At 43.7% G+C, this 12,221-nt stretch overlaps 1 protein-coding gene across 3 annotated transcripts in view; it reads left to right on the forward strand.

Moving 5' to 3' along the window:
• Positions 1 to 1,546: 1,546 nt before the first annotated feature.
• Positions 1,547 to 12,221, forward strand: part of MYO1E (myosin IE) — a 223,034-nt gene continuing 212,359 nt past the window's right edge. The window contains exon 1 of one of the 3 annotated variants that reach the window (XM_047766226.1): positions 1,547 to 1,927. In XM_047766226.1, the coding sequence (XP_047622182.1) occupies positions 1,925 to 1,927 (3 nt within the window). In that variant the 5' untranslated portion in view covers positions 1,547 to 1,924. Of the gene's footprint in view, positions 1,928 to 2,005; positions 2,210 to 12,221 lie in introns of those variants that run through there. The other 2 variants (XM_047766223.1, XM_047766224.1) reach the window with 2 other exon arrangements.

The raw sequence follows: 12,221 nt of genomic DNA on the forward strand, positions 1-12,221 counted from the left end.
GCTAGGGTGCAAATCAGAGTTTCAGCTGTCCACCACAGCAACTCGGGATCCAAGCCACATCTGCGACCTACACCACAGCTCACAGCAATGCCAGATCTCTGACCCACTGAGCAAGGCCAAGAATCAAACTCTCATCCTTGTGGATATTAGGTGGATTTGTTTCTGCTGCGCCACAACAGGAACTCCAAAATTCACCCTTTAAAAATGTACAATTCAGTGGTTTTTAGTATATCCACAAAGTTGTACAACCATCACCACTAATTCCTGAATAGTTTCATTGGTAAAAAAACACATACTCATTAGTAATTACTTCCATCCTCCCCTTCCCCAGGAGGGGGATCAATCAATAATCATTATTGGCAATAAATAATTTAGCAATTTCTGTTTCTATGGATTTCCCCATTCTCTACTTTCATATAAAAGGAATCATATAATAGGGGGTCTTTTTTCCTGGCTTCCTTCACTTAATGTTTTCAAGGTTCATGTCAGAACATGCATCAGTACTTTCTTCCTTTTTAATGGCTGAATAATATTTCATTCCATGACTACACACATTTCGTTTACCATTCTAAACGAGGATTTTTTTTTTTTAATTGAAGTGTGGTTAATTTACAATGCTGTGTTACTTTCTGTGGTATAGACAAGAGGATTTTTAACACCCATTTCAACTCCAGGATCCTCTATTCAGGAGACGGGCAACCAACCAAGTTCATAGAGTATACTACAGTAAATCATTATGCTTCACAGTTTTTCTGAGCCCTGAAGTTTCACAGATCTAGGGAGGACCATCGTCTTATGACCCACCTAGTTTACTTCCTGAACCCTGAAAACAATATCAGACTCTCTACCTTTATTTCAGGATTCTGCTTTTCCCCACCCTAATCTTCTCCTAATTGCCCACCTGATTTCTTGATTGCACTACTAATTGTTCTCAACAGATAAATGTTGACTGAGATTGGATGGCACTTTCTTCCCAGGTCTCTCTCCCGTGGCCCTGGCTCACTGCACGTGCAACTTCTCCATCAAAACTCCCCCTCCTCTCCTCCCCCTCCACAAGCCTTCTTTTGTTTTCCAAGGAAATTCAGGTAAAAAAAAGGGTGGGGGAAACGATATTTTTGACTTTCCTCCCAATCCAGACGTTGGAAAGAAAAAGGATTTCCTTTGGGCTGCTGCCACGGCTCTGATCCTTCGTGCTGATAAAATATTTCCTTCTTCAAAAAAAAAAAAAAAAAGTACAGGAAAATTATACCACTTCGGCCACACCTACTCCAACTTTCGCGTTTAAAGGAAAAAAATTAGAAGTTTACCTCTCTTTCACAGAGTGGTTTTCTTCCTACCAGTTCAGGTCTGGCAGCCGGGAGCGAGCTGGGTCAGCAGCGCTCTTTGGAGGCGGGCTTGGAGGAGGACTACAGGATCCAGAGGGCTTTGGAAACTCCGGCAGCTCCAAGCTTGTTGGCTACTACGGTTTCCCTGAGGAGTGACGATGTGAAAACAAACCCTGATTGGTCAGGCCTGAGCTGAATTCTCCATTTATGGACAGATTGCCCAGCCCGAGCCGAGGCTCAGCCAGAAGAGTACGGAGTAAGTGGCTGAAGAAAGAGCGAGGCAAGGCAGCTAGTCGGAGGCGCGCGGAGCATTGCACTCACCTAGGCGGGCGGCGAGCGCCCAGTCTGAGTGGACCCCGGCCCTGGGCAGCATGCGGCCCGCCTGCTAGGTCGCCTCCTTGTCGCCCTCACCTAGCGCCGCCGATCCTGCCTGGATGGAGTCCCCCAAGGGTTCCCATTGGTTCCTGTGAGTGCTTGGGTGTCGAGAGCCTGTTTTTGGCGTAGGGAACCAACTTTTGAAGTTCGCCCAGGAGACTGCATTCCAGCTCCAGCTCCCCGGCAGCCGGACCGGCAGAAGCGCGACTGCGGCGCGAGTCACCATGGTGAGTTGGCTGCGCGGCGTCCCGGGATGCCTAACCCGGGGATGGGGCAGTTAGCCCTGGCGCAGTGCACCCACCTTGGGCAAGCTGCCGAGCCCAGGGTTGAAGAAGGTGGACGCTGAAGTCGGCACGTCCCGAGCCCATATTTCCTGCCGCTTTCCTTTAACCGGGCTGAGGGAGAGGGAGTGGGGGCCAAGGAAAACTTTCTTTCAAGTCATTTTCGGCGTCGCCAAACTTTTCGTGGCCGGGTGGCTATGGCTGCCAGCTGTCGGAAGCCAGAGTATGGTGAGATCTGCTTTCAGGGGCACCGCCCGCGGAGGGGGTCGCTTTTTTCCTGCTGGGAAGGTGGGGGTGGCCGCCCGCGCCCCTCCGCGCGCGCGCGCTCCTCGCTTGCGGCACCAGCGCCGCCGACCCCCGTTCCTCCCCCGGCTGCCGGCAGCGCCGCAGCTGTCCCGCTAGCATCCGCACGCCCGCGGGGGCGGCGCGGCCGCACAAAGGCAGCGGGGCGCCAGGTAGAGCGAGCACCTGGCGGTGGGCTGGCGGCTGCGGGCGAGATTGCCGATGGGCTGTCCGGAGCCACGCTGGCCTGCGCTTCTCCCGGCGCCCGCCGGGATGGTCTTTGCATCAAAAAGGCCAAGTAAACAGCCCCCTCCCTTCCCCAAGTGTGAGGTGGCTGGCACTTTTCGGGTGTACAGCAAACGTTTCGCACGGAAGGAAGTCGAGTTTTGCGTTCTTTTTCCTTTGGCACTTTGGGATCCGATGGAAGTGGCTGGCTCCGTCTCTGTGGTTTCTAACTTTTCCTCTACCCCTGCCTCCCCGCCCCGGCTACCCCGCCCCCAGTACTCTTAGCCGCATCCCTTGGGTTTTGGGCTGGTGTACTTTTCTTTCCGAAACACAAAAGCAAGGACTATTTTGAGAAGATTGGCAGGCCATGGGGTGGGGGGGAGTTCTATTACAAGGCTTCATAGTTTCCACACTTGGTTCTTTTCAAGTAATCCGGTCGATGAACTCGTCCTCTTTTGGTTTGTTCTGTTGTTTTTTTAGTGACTGTGAAGGTGGTGGTAAGTCAAAATGATAACCAGTACAGCACTAATTTAAAAAATCTATTTGCAGGATCACCCTGAGAGAAATGTAGCAAAGGCCATTGGAACTTAAATACAAAACTGTAATGTAGCCCTTGACCCAGTGCTGTGTTTATTCAAAAGAATGATTAAAAACAAACACAAACCTTTAAAAGGTCGTCCTTGACCAAAGCTTTTTCTTTTCACATAGTCCAACATTTTATCTGTAAATAAGTTTTCTCTTTCAGTTTTATGGTTTAAGAAAGCCCACCCTACATTATTTTTGGAACCCCTCTGGAGAACTCCTCCCTTACACTGAGTGTGTGTTTGGGTGGAGCTACCTAATTGGGCCACTGCCTAATTGGCCACTTGAACTTGAGCAATGTGAGTCTTAGGACTTTAGGATTGCTCTAATTATTTTCCATGGTTCAGTATTTCTTCAAAAAAAAAAAAAAAAAGTGTTTCTGGGAAGAGCTTAAAGAATCTTACTGAATTTAAATACTTGAATGGTACCTTGAGGAAATCACCTTTCCCTTAGGTAACTCATTTTTCGTGCTGGAGAGACTAAAAAGTGGTGTAGGATGCCTTTTCTAGGGACCTGGGAAACTGGACCCTCAACTTGGCCCATCGCTGTTGAAGTGGATGGTTGGTGAAGGGGGTGCAGAAGAGGCATGTTCTAAGGAAGACTTTTTTTCCAGAGTGTGTAGGGTGTCTATTGAAGGAAACGGTGTGACTTACCTGTTGATAAGTTCCCTGCCAGCAGCACAGATGGCCGTATTGTGGGCCGCCAGGAGACTATTAGTGCATCGGATATGGTTGCCGAGGCTACGATTCCGTGACAGAAAAGCTGGAGCAGCTGGCTGTTGTGAAACAGGAGATGTGCCATCCTTCCAGCTACTGGATCTGGAGTAATGTGGCAAAAATTAAGCGAATCATTTCTTCACTGGCTTGGCAAATTAAGTCTGTGCATTAGATATGTCAGGTTGCCTTAGGACCCAACTTTGGTAGCTCAAATAGTCAGAAATCTCAGTTTTATATTTACTATTTGTATTAAGATTCCCTTCGGGCCAAATGAGTCTTCATTTTGTGTTTCACACCTGTCTGAGTCTGCTCAGCTGCATCCCTCAGCTGATTAGAACAGGAAAAGAAGGGGCTTTGCCTCCATTGGGTGTGGCTTGGTGTCAGTATGGAGAATCTAATTCACCAGGCCCTTGGCACCTGTACTGTGGGTTTCTCTCTCTTCCCTTGTGCACGCTCTCTCTCTCTCAGATCTCTTAGGACATCTGGAGCACAGGGCACAGGCTCTCCACCTGTACCCAAGGTCCTATCAAGACTCACTCAGTTGTGATTCGTAAAGAAGACTGCCATTTTCTGACTCATGAACAAATTGTAAGCTGATAGTTTGCCTCATATCCTTCTCCTGAAAACTCGCTTTGGGACACTCCACCTTTGAAAAAACAAGAACACTACCTGGCAATAGCAATTTGTTTCTTTTCTTTCTTTTTTTTTTTTTCCGGCAAACTCGAAGAACTGGGGGAAAACAAAACCAAACCCAACTCGTATCTCTGCATGTCCTTATAATTTAGTATACATTGGTTAGGAGGGTTCACCAATCTCCTTTGACTTTATTATTAATAATAATACCTATCTCAGATTTCCTTGGAGTCTGGCTTTGTCATCATCCACAAAGTAAATTCTGCTTTTGTGGCCATGACCGGTTGGACTGTCCAATAGACTGAAACCCATGTCTAGAGCTTGGCTGTATACTTTGGAGCTAGAAATTATGATTCATAAGGCTTTTGTGACTTAGATAAACTGACATATTTGAGTACATCTGAATTGGCCACTACCTCAGAATATGTTCACAATGTTTTCCCTTCTTGCATGTTACTTGTAAGTTGCAGATATTACACATAAAAATACACAGGAATAGACTTAGAAACTTAGAAATCTAATGGAACGGACTGCAAGGTAGGTAAGTTTCTTTGGGTGAAGGCATGGCATGTGTTTAGAAAGTCTGGAATCCATTTCCAACATGTTTTCTGGGGAAGGTAACCTAGTCCATCCCCACTGATGAGTTTATCAGATTTCTAGGCGTCTCCTGGCCAAAACAATACAGTACAAAACCAAAACAGAAAGGAATGGGATGCAGTCCAGAAAAGTTTTCAAGGAGGTAGAGGGGTTAGGGAAAGAGTGGAATCCAAGACATGGTCTAAGGGCCAATGTGGGTGGGCCAGCCTAGTGGGAGGTGTTTGGCTAGCCCAGGGCAAGGAGTGGATGGAAGAGATGGGGAAGTGGATGAAGCAGATAGTTAGAGAAGCTAAAAGCCACTTCCTCCTTAGTTTTGCTGGGCATTTCACCTTTTTTTTTTTTTTTTTCTTTTTTGAGGGGAGGGAGTGGATTGATTTCAGCTTTACCAGTAGTTGTAAAGTCACATGTCTACAGAGGCCAGGATACAGTTTTTAATGGCATGAGGCTGGCTTCTGGAGAGTAAATATAGAACAAATGCCCAAAAGAGGCATGGTTACTTGCGCCTGGGCTGTGGTCACATTGACCATATTGCCAAATTGTCTGGTTTTTCAAGAGAAGCTGGGAAAGCAGATTTTTTTTATGCCAGACCTGACAATTTTTAAAAGGGTGATGATGATCACTGAGGGCCCAAACAGGTCAGTTCTTTGCAGCTAGTCAGTTGTGAATCTCTGTGCTTTCTGGGAACCACAGTGCTTCCTTCCATTCACTCAGCAGTGGGAATATCTAAACTTAAGCCACATACCCCATAACGGCATTAGATTTTTACTGATACATCCACACCTTCCCTCCCATAAGAGAGGGAGTTGCCTGGTATTTTCAGCCCATGGACTGTCTAAGCTATTAAACAGCAGCAATCTGCAGCCAGCTGCTACCATTTGGAGCTGTGAGTGGTGAGGCTGTAAATTGAACTTCTCTTTCTTTTTCTTATCCCTTCAACCCCCTCCTCCAATGGAAATGCATCCCCCCCACCTCCATATTGCATGGTGGACCTCTTTTATTATTCCTTTCCCTGAAACAGACCTCAAATTCATGAGATGCTTCAGGGGCTCCCCTTGAATCTGGATAATGAACATTTTCATAAATATGACTTGGAATACAGCTTTTTGCTCCTGACTTAGTGTTAATGTCATGAGCCCGTTTGAGACTAAATGAAAGCGTACTTGAGGAGAGGCCTGAGTCTCATTACTTGATAAGAACTTGTGAAAACTCTTTTCATTGGCTTAAAAAAAAAAAAAAAAAAAAACCAGACATATTTTGAAGCCTTTACACAAATGCAAAACTTCATTATGAACTTCATTATGGCTTATATAGAAATTATATCATCATAATTTTCTAAATTTGAGCCATCTATTTAAAAAAATTTTTATTATAACTATTTGACAATGTTCTATTTATTTCTGCTCTATAGCAAAATGATCCAGTTACACATACATACATTGTGTATTCCCATTATCCTCCATATAGTTCCTTGGGCTATACAGCAGAATCTCATAGCTTATCCATTCAAAAGCAATAGTCTGCATCTACATTGACTGTTGTTTTGTTTTTTTTTAAACGAAGTTGTAGCAACTTGTGTTTTTATTAGGATGTGATTAAAATGAGTTTCTCAGATGGCCAACAAACACATGAAAAAATGCTCAACATCGCTGATTATAAGAGAAATGCAAATCAAAACTACCATGAGATATCACCTCACACCAGTCAGAATGGCCATCATTAATAAATCCACAAATAACAAGTGCTGGAGGGGGTGTGGAGAAAAGGGAACCCTCCTACACTGTTGGTGGGAATGTAAACTGGTACAGCCACTATGGAGAACAGTTTGGAGATACCTTAGAAATCTATACATAGAACTTCCATATTGACCCCGCAATCCCACTCTTGGGCATCTATCCGGACAAAACTCTACTTCAAAGAGACACGTGCACCCGCATGTTCATTGCAGCACTATTCACAATAGCCAAGACATGGAAACAACCCAAATGTCCATCGACAGATGATTGGATTCAGAAGAGGTGGTATATATACACAATGGAATACTACTCAGCCATAAAAAAGAATGACATAATGCCATTTGCAGCAACATGGATGGAGCTAGAGAACCTCATACTGAGTGAAATGAGCCAGAAAGACAAAGACAAATACCATATGATATCACTTATAACTGGAATCTAATATCCAGCACAAATGAACATCTCCTCAGAAAAGAAAATCATGGACTTGGAGAAGAGACTTGTGGCTGCCTGATGGGAGGGGGAGGGAGTGGGAGGGATCGGGAGCTTGGGCTTATCAGACACAACTTAGAATAGATTTACAAGGAGATCCTGCTGAATAGCATTGAGAACTTTGTCTAGATACTCATGTTGCAACAGAAGAAAGGCTGGGGGAAAAATGTAATTGTAATGTATACATGTAAGGATAACCTGACCCCCTTGCTGTACAGTGGGAAAAAAATAATAATAAATAATTTAAAAAAATTGAGTTTCTCCATGGTGAGGTTTTAATATTTTAATTTTTTTTACCATGCTGGGACTTAATAGTTACAGAACAAATAAGAAGTTCAAGGTTAAATGCCAAAGGTATTAAAAATAAACAGCTTGGCCGTATAAGCACATTCTGTAATAATGGTAAACAAATTGTGTTTTGAATTTCAACTTCAGAGTTTGTTTTGGCAGAGATGAAAAGTTTTGGGGCATCTTAGCAAAGGATTTTTTTACATATCTTTATGATGGCCGTACTTGAGAGAAGTCAAACTCTGAGTCGTCCCTGAAAATAGTGACATTGGCTTTGACCCTGTACATCCCAGTGAAGTCAGCCCTCTTTTCTGAGTGGCCACCATGGGAACACTGTCATTAACATTGTTCAAAGCACTTCCAAGTGGTCGTTTCAGAAACATCTTGTACTTCTTTTATGACCTAAGATGTTCATGTCCAGCCTGATCACGTCTTACTCAACAGGTTTTGCGTCAGTTTCCACTCAGCTGTTTCCAGAAATGACATTCTACCTCAGGGGGGGAAAAATTACTCCTGAAGATGTCCAGTATTATGGAAAAATAGGCTCTGGGGACCAGAAAGGAGGTGGTTCTTCAGAATCAGTACTATAAAAACTGCTCTATTCTTGGGTATTTTGAGTTCTGCTGTGTTAGTTAAAAATTCATTCATGGGACTTTATAATCTTATGCTGCATTGTTAGAACGTAAAACATATATTGTAAAAAGTCCAGAAGAGAGTTAAATAGTCTATCCTAAATCCTTTTGCTTAGCTTCACACTAAGGTCTTAGAGGGGTTAAATGGCTTCCAAAGTCTCAGAGCTAGGTGTTTTGGGTTGTTACTTGTTTTTTAGGACCTAGCTGGATCCAGGTGTTTTTTGGTTTGTTTTGCTTTTTAGTTGAAGTATAGTTGATTTACAGTGTTAGGTTAATTTCTGCTGTACAACAAAGTGATTCAATTGTGCATATATGCACTTTTTTCTTTTTTGCTTTTTAGAGCTGCACCTGCAGCAGATGGAGGTTCCAGGCTAGGGGGCCAATTGGAGCTACAGCTGCCAGCCACAGCCACATCAGATCTGAGCTACGTCTGTGACCTACATCACAGCTCACAGCAATGCCGATCCTTAACCCATTGAGTGAAGCAAGGGATCAAACCCACAACCTCATGGTTCCTAGTCAGATTTGTTTACGCTGTGCCATGACGCAACTCCTATATGCACTTTTTAACTATTCTTATCCATTATGGTTTATCTTAGGATGTTGAGATATTTTGAAACCTTTACACAAATGCAAAGCTTCATTATCGTATAGCAGTTCCCTCTGCTATACAATAGGACCTTGTTTATCCATTCTGTATATAATAGTTAGCATCTCCTAACCCCAAACTCCCAATCCTTCCCTTGCCCACTCCCTTCCCCCCAGCAACCAAAAGTCTGTTCTCTGTGTCTGTGAGTCAGTTTGTGTTTCATAGATCGGTTCATTTGCATCTTATTTTAGATTCCACATATAAGTGATATATGGTATCTGTCCTTCTCTTTCTGACTGACTTCACTTAATATGATACTCTCTAGGTCCTTACATGTTGCTGTGAATGGCATTATTTCATTCTTTTTTTATGGCTGAATAGTATTCTGTTGTATATATGTACCGCAACTTCTTAATCCATTCATCTGTTGATGGACATTCAGGTTGTTTCCATGTCTTAGCTATTGTGAATAGTGCTGCTATGAACATAGGGGGTGCATTTATCTTTTTGAATTAGAGTTTTATCTGGATACATGCCCAGGAGTGGGATTGCTGGATCATTTGGCAACTCTGTTTTTAGTTTTGTAAGGAATCTCCATACTGTTTGCAGTATTGGCTGCACCAATTTACACTCCCACCAACAGCGTGGGAGTGTTCCCTTTTCTCCACACCCTCTTTAGCACTTATTATGTGTGGACTTTTTTTTTTCCTCTTTCGGCTGCCCTGCAGCATATAGAGTTCCTGGGCCAGAGATCAGATCCAAACTACAGTTGAAATCTACACTGCTTCTGTGCCAACACCAGATCCCTAACCAACTGTGCTGGGCTGGGGATTGAACCTATGTCCCAGGGATCCAGAGATGCTGCTGATCCTGTTGTGCCACAGCCAAACTTCTGTGTAGTCTTTTGATGACGGCCATTCTGACCAGAGTGAGGTGATGATCTCATTGTAGTTTTGATTTGCTTTTCTCAAAGCTAGGTCTTGACTGATCTGATGCCAGAATTCAGGTTTTCTGATCCCAATTCGATACGACTTTGCCCACCAAACCACCGTGGTAGATTAGAGTCTAGGAATGACTGGTAGTTTTCTTTCTGGGACCCTTCAAAAAGCCTGCTTGGAGATGAAAGGTTGTTATTTTTATTTATTTATTTATTTTTGTCTTTCTGTCTTTATAGGCCGCACCCGTGGCATATGGAGGTTCCCAGGCTGGGGGTCGAATTGGAGCTACAGCTGCCAGCCTATGCCACAGCCACAGCCACGCAGGATCCGAGCTGCATCTGCAACCTCCACCGCAGCTCACAGTGATGCCAGATTGCTGACCCACTGAGCAAGGCCAGGGATGGAACCCGCATCCTCATGGATACGAGTCAATTTGTTTCTGCTGTGCAGGAAGTCCCCATTACTGTATCAGCTTTAAAAGATCATAAGAAAGAAACCTGGAGGAATTCACCCATAAACCACTATCCTTGTGGTAATTATTTTCATGTCTTTGGGTTTCCTTCCAAACTATCCAAATGCACATCATTTTTATGGAATTGTAATTATGGAGCAAATGTACAATTTGTGTTCTGTATTTCCCCATTTATTTTATAAATTCTTTTCCTTGGTAAGCATGGTATATTATGGTGGTGGTATGATAATCCCATGGAGCCTAATTATGCAACTTGAGTCCTAATTGTATAGAGACCTTTCCTCCAGATACACCAAGGAATGTCCCTGCCTTCTTCCAGATGCACCTACGAGAACCTTGCTGCTCAGAGTGAGGCTGCTCAGCCTCCTTCTGAGATATAGAGCTCTCTCTGTGGTATAAAGGCTGAAGCCAGGACAGGCTGGCTTGGGGTACACTCCACACTCCCTGGGCCTGCCCCAAAGTGGGCACTGTTGGTATTCTCTCAAGATTATGATGCTGGCAAATGTGTGACACCAGTGAGTGCTCAGGCCTCTAATTCCACCCAGGCAACTAGGAGATCCCCTGTCAGGACCCAAGTGGTTGGAGGCAGGAGCTGTGAACCCCAAAGTGAAGAAGACTCAGAAGTTGTAAAGGAGATTAGTGTACATGCTTGATAGGTAAGAATTCTTACCAAATATGGTGGCAGCCACTAGGAAATCAGAGATAAACTAAGCACTGCCTCTGCTTATGAGGTGCTTGCAGATGAGAGGATAACACAGGGCTTTCTTATAGGTGATTACTCTTCATTCTTGCACCAATGATGGTTTTTATTGCCGTTTTACAGGTGAGAAGACCAGAGTATAGTGAGACAAAGAGAATTGTTGAGGGCCAAATAACTTATGTAGTGAACCAGGTAGCCTAACTTTGTGATCTTTCCAAAGCAATGGAATACATTATTTCTGAATTTGAAATTTCTGGGTCCCAGTATCTGTATAACACTTCACTATTTTATATGCTCCTGAGGGAAAGCAAGGTTGATTTTTTTTTTTTTAAGGGCTGCACCCACGGTAACTTTTGCTTTTTATAAATTGATTTTTAAAGTCTTGGCTTTAATTTCCTTGTTCTGGCATGTTTGCATATCATAATGTTTGGGACCTAGATGATATCATGCTGGGATAAAGCAGTAAAGTAAAAGAAAGTCATGATAGAAAGCTCTCTGATCCTGACTGGTTTCAAAACAAAATATGAGGGAAACAAAACGACAAGAAGTTGAGCCCTTGAGTCTTTACACACATGAGAGAAAACCAACAAAAAATGAGGATAGCATATCCTGAGTCTCTTACTAATTTAATTGGTGTGACCAGCATTTGATGTTGACAGCAATTTAGCATAATATTACTTGGTAACAGAATGACTTGGACAGTATTATTGTCTGATTCTAAAAACTTTTCAACAACAACCGAAAAATGAGGGTGTTTAGTGTCCCAATTAGAAACAGACTTTCGTCACAGGACATTTTGGATTTGAACGTAGAAGCATCTTATTTAGCTTTTTTGGAGTATGAATGAAGACGGCACCTCTAAGACTTGGAAATGCCTTGATGCAGAAATACGTCTGCAAAATGATGGTAATTCTCCTTTTTCCTACCAGAGTGTCAGAGATTCTTAATTTCTGGGGGTGTCCTGAGGCCCACTGAAACTATGTTGGAAGCTAGTGACCTGTTCGTGGTAGTGTTTGCAACAACAGATCCCAACCAAACAAAAAGACATGAACAATCTAAATGTCCATTAGTAGAGAAATGCATAGAAATCATATGACTTAATGATAATAGGGAATAAGTGTGGATGGATCTTACAAAGGTCGTGTTGGGTGTAGAAACAAGGGGTAGAAAGAGGAGTTCCTGTCGTAGCACTGTGGTTAACGAACCTGACTAGCATCCATGAGGACACGGGATCAATACCTGGCCTCACTCAGTGGGTTAAGGATCTGGCATTGCTGTGAACGGTAGTGCAGGTCAAAGACAAGGCTCAGATCCTGCGTGGCTGTGGTGTAGGCCGACAGTTGTAGCTCTGATTGGACCAC

The sequence above is a fragment of the Phacochoerus africanus genome, chromosome 2 (genome assembly GCF_016906955.1).
Source record: "Phacochoerus africanus isolate WHEZ1 chromosome 2, ROS_Pafr_v1, whole genome shotgun sequence".
In the NCBI taxonomy this organism is placed as follows: domain Eukaryota; kingdom Metazoa; phylum Chordata; class Mammalia; order Artiodactyla; family Suidae; genus Phacochoerus; species Phacochoerus africanus.